Below are 19975 nucleotides of genomic sequence, written 5' to 3'. Positions count from 1 at the left end.
GAAACTAATATAACACTGTATGTTAACTAACTGGAATTAAAATAAAAACTCAAAAAGCAAGCAAGGAAATAAATACATAAATAGAAAAAATTTTCAATATCATACCTGAGAGTGTATAGTGCTGTGATCTACTTGTGACTCACCACAACCAACATATGAACATCTATTCTATAAAGAATTATACAAAAAGAAAAATAAGGCAAAGGCATTTATAACATGTGTAAATGTACAATAACATTGCAATTACATTTATAATTAAGTTCTAATCACACATTTTAACTTAATGACTGATTAACCATGGTCCGTTATCTTAACCAAAAGGTTAAAACAGAAGAATAATGAGAATATTTCAAAACTATAAGTTATGTCACCTCTAATAAAATGAAAGCATAAAATATTTTAAGAAACTAAAACTCTGCAAAAGCACTGCAAGTTAGAAATCAAAGTTTACAATTTAATTTTTGTTATCAGTAATGATCTTTTTCAAGTATATTAATTTGTAAAATCCTTTAAGTGTAAAAAATAAAAATCTTAGATTTACCCTTATTCAGGTATAAATTTTTACAATACTAAACTTTTGAAAAGATACATATACATACTTCAAGGCATGCCCAAAGATTTGGTCCTCTGACTTTACAATCCTGACAAGTACCCTATGAAACAAAAATCACATATAGATAACATTATCATTATACTGACACAGCCAAACACATACAACTGACTAGTAATATTATATTAAAAAACTGGAGCTCATGAACAGACTATCATAGTAATTTATTTAAAAATACATATTTGGGAGAAAAATGAATAATTCTTTAAGGAAGGAAAAACTCTGTATCTTACATGAGATTTTTGTATTAAGTCTTCTTTCGTTATTTCACCAACTGAATCCAAATGTGGACAATGATTTCGAAAAGCTGACATTCTGTTTAAAATTTTTTCCTGTCTCCCAAGTATTTCCAAATGAGGTAGTACCTACAGGACAAATAACCAAAAAATGTTAATTAAAAAATGCTAACTTTTTAGGTGCCTGGGTGGCTCAGTTGGTTAACTGTCTGCCTTCAGCTCAGGTCATGATCTTGGGGTCCTGGGATTGAGTCCTGCAATGGGCTCCCCTCTGCCCCCCCACCACTTGTGTGCACATTCTAATAAATAAAATCTTAAAAAATAAAATAAAATAAAGGCTAAAAGAAAAAGCATATGCATTTACAAGTCTATCTTAGTAGAATGTTATTCAAATATACCTAGATTACTTTAATAATTTAATATTCACATTGACAATTTCTCTACAAAATTAACATTTCATTAAAATTGACACCTAAGGGATCCCTGGGTGGCTCAACAGTTTAGTGCCTGCCTTCGGCCCGGGGCTGATCCTAGGGTCCTGGGATCAAGTCCCACGTCGGGCTCCCTGCATGGAGCCTGCTCCTCCCTTTGCCTGTGTCTCTGCCTCTCTATCTGTGTCCCTCATGCATAAATAAACAAAACCTTTTAAAAAAATAAAATAAAATAAAATTGACACCTATAGGGGATCCCTGGGTGGCTCAGCAGTTTGGCGCCTGCCTTTGTCTCAGGGCATGATCCTGGAGTCCCGGGATCGAGTCCCGAGTTGGGCTCCCAGCATGGAGCCTGCTTCTCCCTCCTCCTGTGTCTCTGCCAATCTCTCTCTCTCTCTCTCTCTCTCTGTCTATCATAAATAATAAATAAATAAATCTTTAAAAAATAAATAAAATAAAATTGACATCTATATATCAACATAAATTTGTTTCTGTATTATTTGCTACACTTTCCCCTTTCACGTTTTAGAATATAAATAAAGCGAAAAATTTAAGTTATTCAATTTAAGTACTTTTATCTCTTTTTTTTTTTTTTTTTTTTTTTACGATTAACCCATAGGCTGGAATAGCAATGGAAAGGAAAAAATAGTCAAATGGAAACATTTCTTTTCACACTAGCAGCAGTCCCTAGTGATGATATATAAATGAAATGGTCTTGTATATTAATATCAAGATAGTCACAGATCAGAATTTCTCAACGTTGGCCTCACTGACACTTTGAGGCCAGATTTTTGTTGTGAGGGTTTGTCCTATGCATTGTAAGGTGATTAGTAACATTCTTGCTTCTACCCATTAGATGCCAGAACACGCTCACCGTTCTGAACTTTAACAACTACAGTATAAAATTATGTCCTAAAAGGGACAAAATCATCCCAGGTTGAAAACCACATTATCACAAGATCCTTTCAACAATCCTGAGGCAGAGCACCATTATTAGCTTCATTGCATATAAAGTTAAAAGAGGCAAGTCTGACTGACTTCCTATTATTAGCATTTGGCAGAATGAGGATTTCAATCTACCTACGGTAAGAGCAAGATTCTGAAGTCACACAGAATTAAGGATACCTATAAGAGCAGAATGGCCTAACTAACTTATGGGACTATTTTAAGGATTAAATGAGTGTGTACATGCACACATATAATACTACACATACACATGCACATAAAATTTTATTAGCACTCTGCAGCATCCAATAAATATGTATATATATATTTATATATGTACTTAAATATATAATTATATGTTATATAAAAATTATACGTAATATACATATAATTTTTTTATATGACCAGTAAGGTTTCATACCTCTCTGCTCCATGTGAGACCACAAGTTTAGGACTCAAGTAGTTTCCCATATCAATTACAATTTTCCTAATATTCTTCAGGACTTTCCTCAATTCCATTAAAATAAACAGAAGGTAAAGTATTTTGCAATCCCAATACACTTAACTTCCTCCAAAATATCACAATATTATAAATATAATTTATGAGAAAAAGAATGATAGGAATACTATCATGTCACTAAATTTTATTTATCTCCATTGCAAATCTTATGATAGCACTAACTGATATACAGCATTCAATGCATAGAAATCTTACAATAGGTTCAAGTAAAATGAGTGATTTCCAAGTAAAAATCTTAAGTTTAATTCAGTACTTCTAGATTTTCTTTGGATGTACATCCTTAATAACAAGATTTTCATGCCCTTAGTTTATCTTTGGGGTTTGAGAACACTATTTGGGGAAAAAAATTAAGAAACTCACTAAGAAAGAAAAAACACTTATAAATGTGCTAAAATATTAACACATTAGTAAAACCATTAAATAAAAAGTTTCAGTGAATTCATGGATCCAATATTATCTTGCAACCTACAAAATCCAATGGAAATCACCCTGGGGATTAATAGTGAATAAATAGTAATTCCTAAACATTACCTTATTAACATAATATTAGGGACACCTGGGTGGCACAGTCATAAGTGACCAACACTTGATTTCAGCTAAGGTCATGATCTCAGGGTTATAAGATTGAGCCCTGCTTTGGGCTCTGCACTCAAAAGGAAGTCAGCTTGAGATTCTTTCCCTCCATCCCTCCCTGTGCTTGTGTATGTACACATGTGCTCTCTCTCCCTCTAAAATAATAAATATATTGTTAAACATTACATTATTACATAAGATTAAACAGCCATGTTCCAGACTTTCAGATGCATGAAATTAAGTTTAAAGTAACTGTTACTATTTTCCATTTCTCATTTATGTGTTAGGAAGAGTCTAGCAATTTTTCCCACCTCTGACTTCCCTTTGTGCTTAAATATTTCTTCCCTCTCATCCAATTACCTCTACTGCCAGCCATGATGGAGAAACAGGAAGCAGATTTATCCTCTCATTTTATATAAATAAAAAGCGAGACAAAAAATATAAAACAATGGTTACCAGACATCGGACAATAGGCAATAACTACCTACCTTACTACCTAGAAAGATCTTTTAGGCCATAGTATACTTGGGAGAAAACCCAAACAGAGTCTAGCGGTCTCCTTGGGTTGAAGGTGTAGAACTGAAAATGCAGAGAGGCTAGGGTGGCTATAATTCACAAGGCAGAGTAACAGAGAGGAAAGAATTAAACACAGGGCAAATAAACTCATGAGATTTGTAGAGCGCTACCATTTGGTTTTCAGCCGAGTACTGATGAGCATGTGCATATGATTACCCTAAGCAAGGGAAAAAACTACTGGAAAGGAGTAGGTAAATAATCCTCACAGCCAACACAGTTCTGTGTTCCCATCAGCAAGAGTTTAAAGCCTTCGTAATACGGAGTGAATAAAGTACTCAGAGGGTATAGCCTCAGTAGTAGGAAGAAAAGTATTCCTAGAGTGAAAACTACTTTTGTTCTACGTTTAAAAAGCTCAAAACAAGTATTACAGAGCCAAACTATTCCCAAGGCACTTAACTGTGTCCCAGAACAAAGCTAAAGATATTTAATGAAAAAAAAAAAAAAAAAAGCACCAAAAAAGATCTTTTAAATGGCAATGCCTGGCATCCAATCCAAAATTACAAGACATATACAAAGAAGAAAAATCAGATCCACAGCAAGGGAAAAAAAGAGATCCAGAGATAACACAGTTGGCAAAATAAAGGATATACATTTTGTTATTTATTATTTGTTTTAAGTGGGCTCCACACTGGGCCTGGAGCCCAACACAGGGCTTGAACTCACAACCCTGAGATCAAGACCTGAGCTGAGGGGATCCCTGGGTGGCGCAGCGGTTTAGCGCCTGCCTTTGGCCCAGGGCGCGATCCTGGAGACCCGGGATCGAATCCCACATCGGGCTCCCGGTGCATGGAGCCTGCTTCTCCCTCTGCCTGTGTCTCTGCCTCTCTCTCTCTCTCTGTGACTATCATAAAAATAAAAAAAAAATAAAAAAAATAAAAAAAAGACCTGAGCTGAGATCAGGAGTCAACACTCAACCGACTGAGCCACTGAGACACTGCCAAACATATACATTTTATTTAATTTTTTAAAAGACTTTATTCATTCATTTATTAGAGACAGAGAGAGGGGCAGAGACATAGGCAGAGAGAGAAGCAGGCTCCTAGCAGGGAGCCCAATGTAGGACTCAATCCTGGGACCCCGGGATCATGCCCTGAGCCAAAGACACACACTCAACCTCCTGAGCCACCCAGGCGTCCCAAGTATACACATTTTAAAGATAAACATGAAAGATAGAGGAAAGAGACCTAAATCAAGTTTGTAAATGTCTTTAAAAAAAAAAAAAACTGAGGTGAAAAATACAGCGTATGAGCTGAATAGCAGATTAGACAATTCTAAAGAATAATTAACTTAAAGATGTAGTAAAAGAAACTATCCAAATTGAAATACAAAAAAAAAAAAAAATTGAGAAAATTAGAGTTATCACTTAGCTAGGTGAAAAGTCCAAATTTGATGAAAACTAAAATCCTACAAATCAGAGCAACACAATGAACTCAAAGCAAAAAAAAAAAAAAAAAGAAGAAGAAGAAAAGAAAAGAAAGAAAGAAAGAAAAAGAAAAACATGAACAAATTACACCATGGCACATGAAAAACAAATTGCTTAATGGGGTCAGTGCAGGCCCCTCGTTTCCCTACCATGCTCTCCATAGGGCTGCCTTGCAGGTTAGGCATGGCTAAAACAAACAAACAAGTTGCTTAAAAACAGTAATAAAGAGAACATCTTAGCCAAGAAAGGTCAATAATGTATACCGAAAACAATGCAAGCCAGAAGAGAGTGGAGCAACAACTGTAGAGTATTGAAAGATCACTGTCAACCTAGAATTCCATACCTAGGAAAACAGCTTTCAAAACAAAGGCAAATTAAACATCTCTTATAAAAACACTGAAAGAATTTATTACCACCATACCTGTACTATAAAATCTATATATATGCTTCAATACTTTTTTCAGGCTCATATAATCAAACATAGAAATAGAGATTTAGGGCAGCCCTGGTGGCACAGCGGTTTAGCGCAGCCTGCAGCCCAGGGCGTGATCCTGGAGACCCTGGATCAAGTCCATCAGGCTCTCTGCATGGACCGTGCTTCTCCCTCTGCCTGTGTCTCTGCCTCTCATTCTCTCTCTGTGTTTCTATGAATAAATAAATAAAATCTTAAAAAAAAAAAGAAATAGAGATTTATATGGCCTTTTTTGCCCAACAATACAGATACCTCTCTCTCTCAACTTTTTCTTGCATACACATATGTCATGATCATACACTGCATATTCAATTAGTTCTTCTATTGATGAATATTCACTTTGTTTCCATATTCTGCCATTAAAAATATCCAAATAGTCTTGGGATGCTTGGCTGGCTCAGTCAGCAGAGGGTTTGACTCTTGATCCTGGCTGTGAATTCAAGCCCTAACCTAGATGTAAAGATTACTTTTTAAAAAATAAATATTTAAAAAAGAATCCATATAATCTTACTATGGGCTGGTATGTAAAAACAGATTTTGAGAGGCACCTGGGCAGTGGTTGAGCATCTGCCTTTGGCTCAGGTCATGATACCAGGGGCCTGGGCTTGAGTCCTGCATCTGGCTGGAGCCTGCTTTTCCCTCTGCCTCTCTCTGTGTGTCTCTCATGAATACATAAATAAAATCTTTAAAAAACAGATTTTGCAAGATCACAATCCAAAAATTATACAACTTACATTTCCACAGTCTAAGGAAATACATTATTTTCTGCACAGCAATACCATTTTCTCTATTAGCAATAAACATCACTTTTTTTTTACTTTTACCATTTAATAGGCACATTGTTGTTTTTTTTAATCTTTACTTTTTTAAAAAATTTTATTTATTTATTCCTGAGAGAGAGAGAAAGAGAGGGGGGGGGGCAGAGACACAGGCAGAGGGAGAAGCAGGCTCCATGCAGGGAGCCCGACGTGGGACTCGATCCCGGGTCTCCAGGATCACGTCCTGGGCTGAAGGTGGTGCTAAATCACTGAGCCACCTGGGCTGCCCACGTTGTTATATTTCAATAGTACTTTAATTTGTATCACTTGACAACCAGTGTGTTTGTCTTTTCATTAGCTTTACAGCCTTCTAGATTTGCTCTTTTAACTGCTTCTTTACATCTTTTGTCTTTTTTTTTTTTTTAACTACTAGAACCATAATCTCTCTTGTAAAATTAATCCTGTCTTCTGGATTCAAACAGAACTCCTATACAGCAAATATTTTTTCAAACTATTTGTTTATTAAATTTTTAATTTTGGTGAAATACACATAAATTTATCATCTTAGCCATTTCTAAGTATACAGCTCAGCAACATTATGTACATTCACATTGTTGTGCAACCAGTCTCCCGAATTCTTTTCATCTTGCAAAACTGAAACCCCACAGCCATTCAATAGGAGCTCTCCGTTCATCCTCCCCCCAGCCAGCCCCTGGAAACCACCATTCTACTTTATCTCTATGAACCTGACTAGTCTGGGGGTCCAAAGAGGTTTTCAGTGGAATTATAAAGTATGTCTTTGATGGCATTATTTCACTTTGCATATTATCCTAAAGATTCATCCGTTTTGTAAGCATGTCAGAATTTCCTTCCTTTTCCAGGCTGAGTAACATTCAGTTGTGTGTATATATCATATTTTGTTAATCCATCACTGGACACTTGGGTTGCTTCCATTTTTTGGCTATTGTGAATAATGCTGCCATGAACACAGCTGTACAACTATCTCTTCAAGTCCTTGTTTTTACTTCTTTTGGGTATATATCCAAAAGTGAAATTGCTGTATCAGGGGTGCCTGGCTGGCTCAGTTAGTAGAGCATGCAACTCGATCTTGGGGTTGTAAGTTTGAGCCCCATGTTGGGTGCAGTTATTTAAATAAACAAATAAACGGGGGGGAGGAGAAATTGCTAGATCATATGGTGATCCTATTTTTAAGTTCCTGAGGAATCACCATGCTATTCTTACACATACATATAACACCAGCCATAGTGGCTATACCATTTTACATTCCCAGTTGCATGCCCAAGGGTTCCAATTTCTCCACATCCACACCAACACTTAATTTTCTGGGGTTTTTTTCCCCCTGGTTTTTTGATAGTAGCTATCCTAATGGGTATGAGGTGATTTCACTGTGGTTTTGATTTGCATTTCTCTAGTGATTAGTAATTTTGAATATCTTTTCATGTATTCATTAGTCATTTATTTATATATCTTTTTTAGAGAAATGTCTATTCAATTACTGTTTTTTAATTGGGTTGTTCACTTCTTTTTTGTTGAGTTGTAGGAGTCCTTTGCATGTTCTGGGTATTTACCCCCTTATCAGACATATGATTTGCAATATATTTATAACCATTCCACAGGTTGCCTTTTCACTCTCTTGACTGTGCCCTCTGATGCACAGCTTTTAATGTGAAATTGTCAAATTTATCTATTTACCTTTTTTGTCTGTACTTGTGGTGTCATATTCAAAGAATTACTGCCAAATCCAATGTCACAAACATTTTCTTCTAAGAGTTTTAGTTCTTATGCTTAGTTGCTTAGGCCTTTCACCCATTCAAGTCAATTTTTCTATGTAGGTTTGCATGTGAGTATATAATTTGCCCAATTCCTTCGTTGAAAAGACTTTTTTCCCCTTTCAACAGTCTTGGCACTCTTGTCAAAAAACATCTGATCACATATACGAAGGTTATTTATGGGCTCTACATATTCTACTAGTTATGTCTGTCTTAATATAGTTACTGGCAACTTTCTCATGGTTTCCTTTATCATTAAAAGCTTTAATTTTAATAGAACCAAACATGTCTCTTATAATAGCTTCTGAGTTTCTAATCTTAAAATTCCCTCACCCTAGTCTATATAGCTAAAGCCGTAAAATAACCTTAAATATTTTTTTTAAACAAGGCTTTAATCCATCTGGGGTTTATTTTAAGACAAGAACCCAATTTTATTTTCTTTCAGACAGGCAGACAGTTGTACCAGCACCACTTACTACACAATCTACCCATTACCCACTGAACTGTAATACTATCTTTATTACACTTGCACATATTTCTGGATCCTCCATTTTGTTCCAATAAGCTACTTACGCCAATACCATATTAATGTATTTATTCATTTATATATTTTTAAAGATTTTATTTATTTATTCATGAGAGACACAGAGAGGCAGAGACAGAGACAGAGGGAGAAGCAGGATCCATGCAAGGAGCCCAATGTGGGACTCAATCCCAGAACTCCAGGATCAGGCCCTGAACTGAAGGCAGCCACTGAGCCACCCAGGCGTCCCCCAGTACCATATATAATCTGAATACACAGAATGTAGAATTTTGATAGCTCTAAGACATTCCTCCTTCACTATTCCTTTTCAGTTTCTCTGACTATTCCCTGCATATACTGGAAAACATGATAGTTTTACCTCGTTCTCCAAAATTAAAACTAATTATTTAACTCTACTGTTTTAATGCATTTACTAGAATCTCTAAGGCAATCTTAAATATGTTTGTTTAAAAAAAGTGGTTTTAAGCATCCATGTCTGGGTCCTAATGGATTAGCCACTTAGGATATTGCTAGAATTTACTCCTATTCTTAATTTACTTTGATTTTTTCAATTAGAATTTTTTTTTTAAAGCTCTAAGCCCAACATAGGACTTGAGCCCACAACCTTGAGATTAAGAGTCATATGCTCTAGTGACTGAGCCAGTAAGGAGCCCCTAATTAGAAACAGACTTAATGAACTTTATTAAATGTCTTCTCAGCAGCTATTGATGATTTACAATATTCCTTACTTCAAACATTGATATAATCAATTAACAGATCTGATACAAATGATCCTTGCGTTGATATACTCTATGGGTCTAAATGTAGTATTAGTCTGTTGCTTTGTATCTAGATCCTTTTTTTTTTTTAAGATTTTATTTATTTATTCATGAGAGATACAGAGAGGGAGAGAGAAGCAGAGACACAGGCAGAGGGAGACAGGCTCCATGCAGGAAGCCCAATGTGGGATTTGACCCTGGGACTCCAGGATCACGTCCGGGGCCGAAGGCAGGCGCTAAACCGCTGAGCCACCCACGGATCCCCTATATCTAGATTCTATTGGCTAATATTGCATTTAGAAATTTTGCAAGTGAAATTAACTTTTGGGTAACGTTTTTATCAGGGATAAAAGTACATGTGCTTCAGCAAAGGAAACAACCAACAAAACTAAAAGACAATCTACAGAATGGGAGAAGATATTCACAAATAACCTATCAGATAAAGGGCTAGTATCCAAGATTTATTAAGAACTTATAAACTCGGGATGCCTGGGTGGCTCAGGGATTGAGCATCTGCCTTTGGCTCAGGGCATGATCCTGGATTCCCAGCATTGAGTCCCACATCACGCTCCTTGCATGGAGCCTGCTTCTCCTCCCTCTGCCTGTGTCTCTGCCTCTCTTTCTGTGTCGCTCATGAATAAATAAATAAAAATCTTAAAAAAAAAAAAAAGAACTTATCAAACTCAACACCCAAGAAACAAACAATCCAGTCATGAAATGGGCAGAAGACATGAACAAACATTTCTCCGAAGAAGACATACACATGGCCAACAAGCACATGAGAAGATGATGCTCCACATCACTTGCCATCAGGGAAATACAAATCAAAACCACAATGAGCTACCACCACCTCACACCAGTAAGAATGGCTAAAATTAACAAGACAGGAAACAACAAATGTTGGAGAGGATGTGGAGAAAGGGGAACCCTCTTGCACTGTTGGTAGGAATGCAAACTAGTACAGCCACTCCGGAAAACAGTGTGGAGGGTCCTCAAGAAGTTAAAAATAGAGCCACCCTATGACCCAGCAATTGCACTACTGGGTATTTACCCCAAAGATATAGATGTAGTAAAATGACAGGACACTTGCACCCCAATGCCCATAGCAGCAACATCTACAATAGCCAAACCACAGAAGAAGCCACAGATGAATGGATAAAAGAAGACATGGTGCATGTGTGTATATATATACATAATAGAATATTTCTTGGCCATCAGGATGAATATCTATCATTCGCTTCGACTTGGATGGAACTGGAGGGTATTATGCTGAGTGAAATAAGTCAATCAGAGAAAGATAATCATCATATGGTTTCACTCATATGTGAAATATAAGAAATAGTGAGAGGGATTATAAGGGAAAGGAGGGGAACTGAGTGGGGAAAAATTAGAGAGGAAGACAAACCATGAGAGACTCCGGACTCTGGGAAACAAAGGGTAGTAGAAGGGGAAGAGAGTGGGGGGATGGGGTGACTGGGTGACGGGCACTAAGGAGGGCTCTTGACGGAATGAGCACTGGGTGTTGTATGTTGGCAAACTGAATTTAAATTAAAAAAAATTTTTAGGGCAGCCCTGGTAGCGCAGCGGTTTAGTGCCGCCTGCAGCCTGGGGCATGGTCCTGGAGACCCGGGATCGAGTCCCACATCAGGCTTCCTGCATGGAGCCTGCTTCTCCCTCTGCCTGTGTCTCTGTCTCTGTCTCTGTCTCTCTCTCTCTCCCTCCCTCTCCGTGTGTGTCTCACATTAATAAATAAATAAAATCTAAAAAAAAAATTTTTTTTAATTTTAAAGTACATGTGCTTCACAGATTCCATTCAGTAACTCTGCATCTTCTATACCATAGAAAAGGTTTTATTATTATCATTATTATTATTGTATGCTCTTTATAAATTAAATGAAACTCAGCTATGAAACTACCTGCTATGCTGCCTCTTTGCAGGACATATCTTCAATCATCTTTTGACCCTTTAGTGGGAATGGGACAATTAAAGTTTTTCACTTCTTAGATCAAATTTACTAATTTATATTTTGCTATTAAATCATGCATGCGGGATCCCTGGGTGGCGCAGCGGTTTGGCGCCTGCCTTTGGCCCAGGGCGCGATCCTGGAGACCCGGGATCGAATCCCACATCGGGCTCCCGGTGCATGGAACCTGCTTCTCCCTCTGCCTGTGTCTCTGCCTCTCTCTTTCTCTCTGTGTGACTATCATGAATAAATAAAATCAATCAATCAATAAATAAATAAATAAATAAATAAATCGTGCATGCCCCGTCAATGATGATTTTCAGTTTTGCATCACAGCATGCATATAGCAATCTCAAGAAAATTTGCATAACATTCCATTATCTCTCCTATATTTTTTTCCTTTTTCATTCCTAATCTTGTGCATCTCTATTTTTTCTTAATTTTTTAAATTTTTTTCTTCTATAACAGCTTTATCTAGTTCATTGGTCTTTGCAAAGAACCAGTTCAGCAATTTATCATTTCTACTATTTTTGTTCTGTTTTTTCAATTCCATTAATTACAGTTTTATCTTTAATTTCCATGTCCTACTTGGTTTGAGTTTTATTTTCTTAATCCTTAAATATGAGTACTAACTTCTCTTTCTTTTTTATTTAATAAAAATATTTAATTAGTATGCATTTTCCTCTAAATACCAATGTTTGCCAATTAAATGGAAATATTCTCATTGCTTTCTAGATAGTCTTAATCTCACTTTTGATTTTACAATATTTTATGTTCATCATTAGAAGAATGAATACATAAAAGGTACATTCATACTGAATGCTACATAACAGTTTAACCAATTGAAACAGAAGGATAAGTTTATCAACAGGGATAGATCTGAAGAACATAATGTTGGATTGGGAAAAAGGAAGAAACAGAATGATACATACTGTACGAAACCACCAAAGTAAAAATTTTAAACCTGCATTACAGCACACTATACCTGGATGTAGACATCCTATAAAAATATATAGTTATTGAAGGTTATGTGTTCTTTTGCTCAGAGCGAACAAATGGGGACAGGGGAAGAATAAGTACTCTTCATTCTGGTATCCGGTATTAATTTTTTGGTAACTAAACAATTAGTGAGAACTAGTGCATGTAAACAGAAGCTAATAATTTCTACAATTTAGTATTCCTTACAACTAAACATAACACTGCCAAAATAGAAGGCCCTTAATATTCTAGTTATCTAGTTTTATTTAATTCACTGTGGTAACAAAATCATTCTTTTATTCCTTCTTTTGATAATGATTTACTGAGAGTAAGATATTTAGATACAAGAGGGTAAGACAAAAGGCATTCTAAGCTACTTCAATCTCTTTTCCAGTGTATACCCCAGAAAAAGAAGGATTGCATGGTTTCACTCTGGTCTGACAGTTTGTCCAGGGAAGACAGTCACTAGGCATTAGAAAAGATAGACAACATGAAGAGGGAACATAAATGTATATGAAAATGCCATTTGTTCAGATATAGATGTAGATCCCACAAAACTCTGAGATTCCTCTAGAAGCTTGTGATTCACAGGATGGCAATCTCTAAGGAGCACAAGAAAATCCAAATTCTGCATGGAAATTCAGGCTTTCAACAACTGACCTCAATTTATCCTTACCTTTGCGGTCTTATATCTTTTCCTCTATATACCCTAGCAAGACAATTTGAAATTTTCTGAGTCTTTTTTTTTTTTTTAAGATTTTATTACAGAGAGAGAGGGAGAGCACAGAAGCAGAGTGAGAGGGAGAAGCAGACTCCCCACTGACCAGAGAACCTGTCGCAGGGCTCGACTTCAGGACCCCAAGATCATAACCTGAGCTGAAGGCAGATGCTTAACTGACTGAGCCACCCAGGAGCCCCAAATTTTCTGATAGCAATAACCTTCTGGCAATAACCCCAAATGAAAAATATTCCTGGTTGAATTCATGCTCTATGATGTACAGCTCAATTGTCCAGCTGCAGATTCAAAATGGTTTCTGAAGAAACTTTTAACCAGGGGGAAAGAAGGAATACTTTTATGTTTCATACCCAAAATTCTAGCCTCACCATCCAAATAACAGAAGAGCACATATACAAATTTTTGGAAAAGCATAGGACCCATGTTATTAATATTTGTTACACATCACAATGTAGTGACCTAATAAGAACCTTTTAATATTGAGAAACTGTCTGCATTAACATTGTCTAGTCTATTTCAAAAGGTAAAGCTATTTATAAAGAGTCAGATTCAAGCAACTATGAGGGAAAAAAATCTATGGCAGGGAAACTGGTAAATAATTTAACAGTTATAGAGAAGACTGATATGAATACAGAAAGTCTTTTCTAGCAGGTGGCAGAACTGTTCGTATTTTTAACAAAAATCTGGATAAAGGCACAGAAGGCAGGCTTGTGAAATCTAGTTATAAAATTATAAAAAGTTAAGTTTTTTAGGGGTGCCTGGCTGATTCAGTCAGTAGAGTGTACGACTCTTGACTTCAGGGTTTGAGACCCACATTGGGCAGTTTGCTTAAAAAAAAAAAAAAAAAAAAGATAAAACCTAAAAAATAAATAAAAAATTTTATATGTAACTTGTACATATGTTTTTTATAGGTGACAGAGTAAAGTGTTTGCTGTATAGAAGTGTTGAATCACTACATTAATACACCCAAAACTACTATACCATTGTATGTTAACTATACTGAAATTAAAATTTAAAACTTAATAAAAATAAATTAAACTGAAAATAATAGTCTTTAAAGAAAAAACAAACTATTCAGAAAAATGAGCTAAAATTGACAAAGATGGTCATGGTCATGCCATATTCTATATGAGGGTTCAAAGAACTTACTGTCTAACATGACACTAAAAAAGAGGGTTTCAAGTATTTAGAATCTAGACTCTAGGAGATGCATGCAACAATAGTGCAATTCTTACTCAATTCTTACTCAATTTATCAATACGTTTTAGAATAAAAAGAGTAATTGGTTTTATCATGTTCATAAGCTAGATTACACCTGGAATATTTTACTTATAAAGAGTACTAAAAGCTACAGAGTAAGAATACTTTCCATAGAAATCCTTAGAAATACATACTTTGAAAAGTATTTATAAGACAACACTGTGGCTAAGAGTAGTTTCTGGATGGCACCTGGGTGACTCAGTTGGTTAAGTGTCTGCTTTCAGCTCAGGTCATGATCCCAGAGTTCCAGGGTCAGGCCTTGCATAAGGCTCCCTGCTAAATGGGAAGTCTGCTTCTCCCTCTGGTCCTTAACCCCACTCGTGCTCATGCTCATGCTCTTTCTCTCTCTCACTTGCTCTTTCATATAAGTAAATAAAATCTTAAAAAAAAAAAAAAAAAAGGATAGTTTCTGGAGCAAGGTTACTTGGGTTCAAATACAAGATCCATTATGTCCTAGGTTTGTGAACAAGGTTATTTCTCTGTGCCTCAATTCTGTCATCTATAAAACTCAGATAAATAACCATAAATATGTACCTCATGGAGTTCTAGCATATATATAAAGTACATATAAAGTACTTTTATATGTAAAAGTCTTTTAAGGGGGGCCCCCTGGGGGGTGCAGTCAGTTAAGCACCTGACTCTTGGTTTCATCTCAGGTCATAATCTCATAGGTCATAAGATCTAGCCACCTTGGGCTCCGCACTCAGCAGGAAATCTGCTTGAAGATTCTCTCCCTCTTCCCCTCCTCTCCACACATGGTTGTGCACACACTCTTTCAAATCCATCTTTAAAAAAAAAAAATACATATAAAGTGCTTTGAACAGAGTGAGATAGTAAACAATACATAAATACTAACTACTATGGAAACAATTCAAAGTATGAATGTTTAGACAGAAGACAAAGTTTGAGGACTTGATATATGTGTTCCCAATTATTTGGACATAAAGATCCTTTCTTTTAAATATGACAGTTCCTTTCTTTTTTTATGTAATGGAGAAAGAAATACCAAACCCAATCAATGATGAAGATTTTCAATGATTTGAGCTATTAGAGATCCAGAAGCAGGTGGAAAAACTCAACTTCCCTTCATTTGATAGGACAATTCTGAGGCAGTTCTACAAAAATCTCCACAGGATTAAACCGCCTCCCAACCAGATGTCCATCCATTGGCTTTTTTTCCCTTCCCTAACTCTTTACCCACTCCCTTACTGCTGCTTTCAGAATCTCATCTGCACCCATGTCTCTTTGGGGTTTCTTTTTAATTTATGTAAGCTCTACTGCCCAACACGGGGCTCAAATTTACGACTCCAAGATCAAGATTCACATGTTCTACCCACTGAGCCAGCCAGGCGCCCCTGCACCCATGTTTTTATCTCGAGGCCTGCTTTCAAGATAGCACTTCTGAGAAACCACAAGGAGCACAAAAGTAGTGCTATCGACGTCTAGCTTAACCTAAAGCTGCCCAAGGAATCTCCTGGTCTGTCTTCTCCCAATTACAGCTCATTCTTCATTCATGTGGAATACATACCTCTTCTGATCAAACACCTTTTTTTATTTTTTTGATCAAACACCTTTAAAGAAGTCTTTCGTATTTCGTCTTTTTCCTCTCCTATATTCACTTACATAACCCAGGCTTACTATCAGCCAAATTGTTCTGAACGATCCTTTTTTAATTATAACTTGTACCTTTCCAGGAACCCAACTATCTTTTTATTTTAGAAAGGTCCTACAATAGCCCCATGTTGAAAACCTTCCAAACCTCACTCATTTCAAACACTATCTCTACCATGACACAATCACAAGTAATGTCTCCCTTATCTAAATTCCTGATTATAATACTCATAAGGCACTTACAGTAGTGAAAAAAAAACTATTCTACTCGACTAGAAGTTTGACTGTAAGTTCTTTGAAAGCAGAAACCACGTTTCATTCGTTTTATTTTCCCATGCGTTTTCCCTGGTAAACTCACAGATATTTACTTACTTAGCCTTCTAAAATAACTTTATTTTGATACATGCACAATTTTTAAAATATGAGTTCTCGAGTAGCACATACAACTCAATCTCAGAGCCATGAGTTCAAGCCCCCTGATGAGCACAGAGCTCACTTTAAAAATATAATAATAAAGTTCTCTTAACATATACACTATACTGGCAGCCTGGGTAGCTCAGCAGTTTAGTTTAGAGCCACCTTTAGCCCAGGGCATGATCCTGGAGACCCGGGATCAAGTCCCATGTCGGGCTCCATGGAGCCTGCTTCTCCCCGTGCCTGTGTCTCTGCCTCTCTGAGTCTCTCATGAATAAATAAAATCTTTAAAAATATACATATATACATACACTATACATATATATGCATTATTCAAAATTCATTCTTTTTTATAGATGACTATTCTGCTGTATTTATCTTGGACTCTTTGGCGCTGTCTTATTTATCAAAATGCTCTTGCCATCACAGGCAGACGTGAAAAAAAAAGTGTAAAAACTATACTAAAGAAGGAGCTGTTACTGGGGCGCCAGGTTGGCCCAGTTGGAGTGTGCTGGGTCAGTCTTGATCTGGGGTTGAGTTCAAGCCCCACGTTGGGTGTACAGATTATTTAAATAATTAAAACTTAAAAAAAAAAGCAGTTATTCCTTTCTTTTTAAAAGACTTTTTTGTTGTTGTTTTTAAAAGATTCTATTTATTTATTCATGAGAGACAGAGAGAGAGAGAGAGGCAGAGACACAGGCAGAAGGAGAAGCAGGCTCCATGTAGGGAGCCTGACATTGGACTTGATCCCTGGACTCCAGGATCATGCCCTGGGTTGAAGGTGGCGCTAAACCGCTGAGCCACCCAGGCCGCCCTTAAAAGATGTTTATATTTCACATTTCTCACCAAAAATCTTTCACCATTTATGTACTTCATTTTCTAGCAGAGTCCACAGTTTATCATATTTTATAATTCACAGCGCCCTAATATCTATCCAAATTCTAATTTTTATCAAAGGTTATTTCAGTAAGATTATTTCAGGCTTTAAGGAAATTCTGATCCTTACACAATCTTCAAATGCTTCTGTCATGGGAAAAGACTTCACTTCTTGGCATTCCTAACTTAAGAGACCTGACATGAGGTTCAACTAAGATTGCACATGTAAAAGGTCACTGAAAATTCTAACAGCAATACACAAAAATTAAAAATTATCTCCTTAATCAGAATTTCAAATATTTAAAATGAACTTACTGCAATCTAATGCCATTAAACTACATTGTTATTTGGTTATTGGTAGTTCATGAAAGACAAAAAAGTGAAAGTTGGCAATAAATGAGATCAAAAATAAGATGCAATTTTAAGTAGACTAAACCCTCTTGCATTCAGCAGGTCAAATATTTTATTCCTGGAATATTTTTTGTATGGTCTTTTTCTCCCAACCCCGCCAAAGTAAATGAAACAACACAAACCCACCAGCCTAATGTAACTATTACTATCACCCTCTTTTAAAATTAGCATTGTTTGTCAATAAGATTCCTACTGTTCCCCCTATTTATATTAGCAGCATGAATTCGTTAACAACAGTTGTATTAGGTTCAAGTCAGAAAGCACATTATCTAATTTGGTCAGACCTTCCCAAATAATAAAATAGCCTCAACTAGAAATGGATCAAAGACGGGCTCGTTATTTTTTTAAACAGGTTTTTTCCTTAAAGAAAAAAATAATCTAATTAAACCTTAAAAATTACATAATTCTACACATCTATTAAGCAAATTGAGTCTAGAGATCCTTGTGGTAAAATCCATCCTCAATTTAGAGCCTATGCATGCTCGTGCTAGGATTTTACCCTCTGGCCCAATTTTCCAGGCCTAACACTAATTATATGAAAACGTAAACCCTAAAAATGTTTACGCTGAGTGCAAAGCACCTAACAGATGCTCAAATGATAGCTCAACATGCACCCTGTGAACATTATTTAAATGAAGAACATTTTGTACCCGGTAAGTATATCTGAGTAAAGGTCTGGGAAACCACACACTATGGAAATCCGACACAAACAAAAGCTGCAAAAAGGACAGACGGGCTGGTGCGGGATAACCTCTCCAGCAGTATGGACCCCATACAGGCCGAAGAAATATCCCTGGGACGATGACACCCCAGGATTTTCCCGTTAGTAACAATGAATAACGGGGCTGTGGGGCTGCACGAAGAGGTTCCATCACCTCAACTGCGCTGCAGGGCGAAGCCAGGAGCCGGGAGCCGGGAGCCAGGAGCCGGCGCGCCGCGGGGCTTCCAAGCGCTGCGCCCACCGCGGGGGGCTGGCAACCCCGAGGGGACTCGGGGAGGGGGGGAGGGGGGAGGGGACTAGGGGAGGGGGGAGGGGGAGAGGGGCGGGGGGGAGAGGGGACTAGGGGAGGGGGAGAGGGGACTAGGGGAGAGGAGGGGAGGGGGAGAGGGGTGGAGGGGAGGGGAAAGGGGGAGAGAGCACTCGGGGGAGAAGGGCAGGGGGGAGGGCGGAGGGAGGAACCTCGGGGGAGGGTGGCTGGCAGCCCGCAGGGGGCTCGGGGGAAGGGGAGAGGGGCGGGGGGCTGGCATCCCGGAGGGGACCCCGCGCGGGTCAGCGACCCGCCCCACCCCCTGGCCTGTGGCTTCCCAGGGGAGCGCCCCCGGGGCCCCTGCCTCAAGCCCCCGACTGGCTCGCGCCCCCGGGATCCGCGCCGGGGCGGCCAGCGGGTGGTCCCCGTAAGGCGGGGCGCAGACCCAGGCCTCGGCTCGCCCGCGCGCCCCCCGCCCCAGCCCAGCGCGCCCGCGGGAACCGAGCCCGGCCCCGCGCCCCGCGCCCCGCGCCCCGCCCCGCGGCGCCGCGCTCACCTCCACGGCCCGCCGGGGGCCCGCGGCCGCCCCGCCGCCCAGCGCTCTCTCCCTCCCGGGGGCTCGAGAGGGCGGGCGCCGCGTCCGGAGGGCCGGGAAGCCGCTCCGCAGCGCTGCCCGCGGGGTCCCCGCCTCCCGCCCCGGCCACTTCCCGCAGCGGCTGCAGCTCCTTCCGGTGTCTCGGCGGAGCCGCGGGCGGGCGGGCGGGGAGGGGGCGGGGCCGCGGGCGGGGGGCGGGGCCGCGGGCGGGGGGCGGGGCCGCCGCGGCCCAGGTGCGCAGACCCCGGCCTGCCCTCGGCGCAGGGAGTTAGAGACCCGCTCCCGCTCCCGCGCCCGGCGCTTGCGCAGCGCTTTTAGTTAGGCGTGAGGCTCGCGTCGCTTCTACCCGAGTTCCGCCCGCCTTGTACATTCACATCCACGACCTCTAGCAGGTCTTGTCTCAGCGCATCAGAGAACTTGCATTGAGGCTGGCCCCTGAAGGGCCTCACGTTTCTAACCTTATATGCAAAGAAATAATAGACCATTTAATTTACTCCTCTCTCTTCTTTGTTCTCCCAACTTCTTA

General features: G+C 38.8%; 1 protein-coding gene across 2 annotated transcripts in view; it reads right to left on the bottom strand.

The window, feature by feature from the left end:
- The window catches only part of USP33 (ubiquitin specific peptidase 33), a 53947-nt gene extending 34371 nt beyond the window's left edge, over window positions 1-19576 (bottom strand). For both annotated transcript variants that reach the window (XM_041749582.1, XM_041749583.1), the window contains exons 1-4: window positions 19411-19576; window positions 844-975; window positions 600-653; window positions 106-168 (exon numbers count right to left, since the gene is read on the bottom strand). In XM_041749582.1, coding sequence (XP_041605516.1) covers window positions 106-168; window positions 600-653; window positions 844-924 — 198 coding nt within the window. In that variant the 5' untranslated portion in view covers window positions 925-975; window positions 19411-19576. The remainder of the gene's footprint in view (window positions 1-105; window positions 169-599; window positions 654-843; window positions 976-19410) is intronic.
- Between the last annotated feature and the right edge of the window lie 399 nt (window positions 19577-19975).

The sequence above is a fragment of the Vulpes lagopus genome, chromosome 3 (assembly GCF_018345385.1).
Source record: "Vulpes lagopus strain Blue_001 chromosome 3, ASM1834538v1, whole genome shotgun sequence".
Classification (NCBI taxonomy): domain Eukaryota; kingdom Metazoa; phylum Chordata; class Mammalia; order Carnivora; family Canidae; genus Vulpes; species Vulpes lagopus.
The sequence above is the reverse complement of the archived record's forward strand: the minus strand, read 5'-3'. Positions and strand labels throughout refer to the sequence as shown.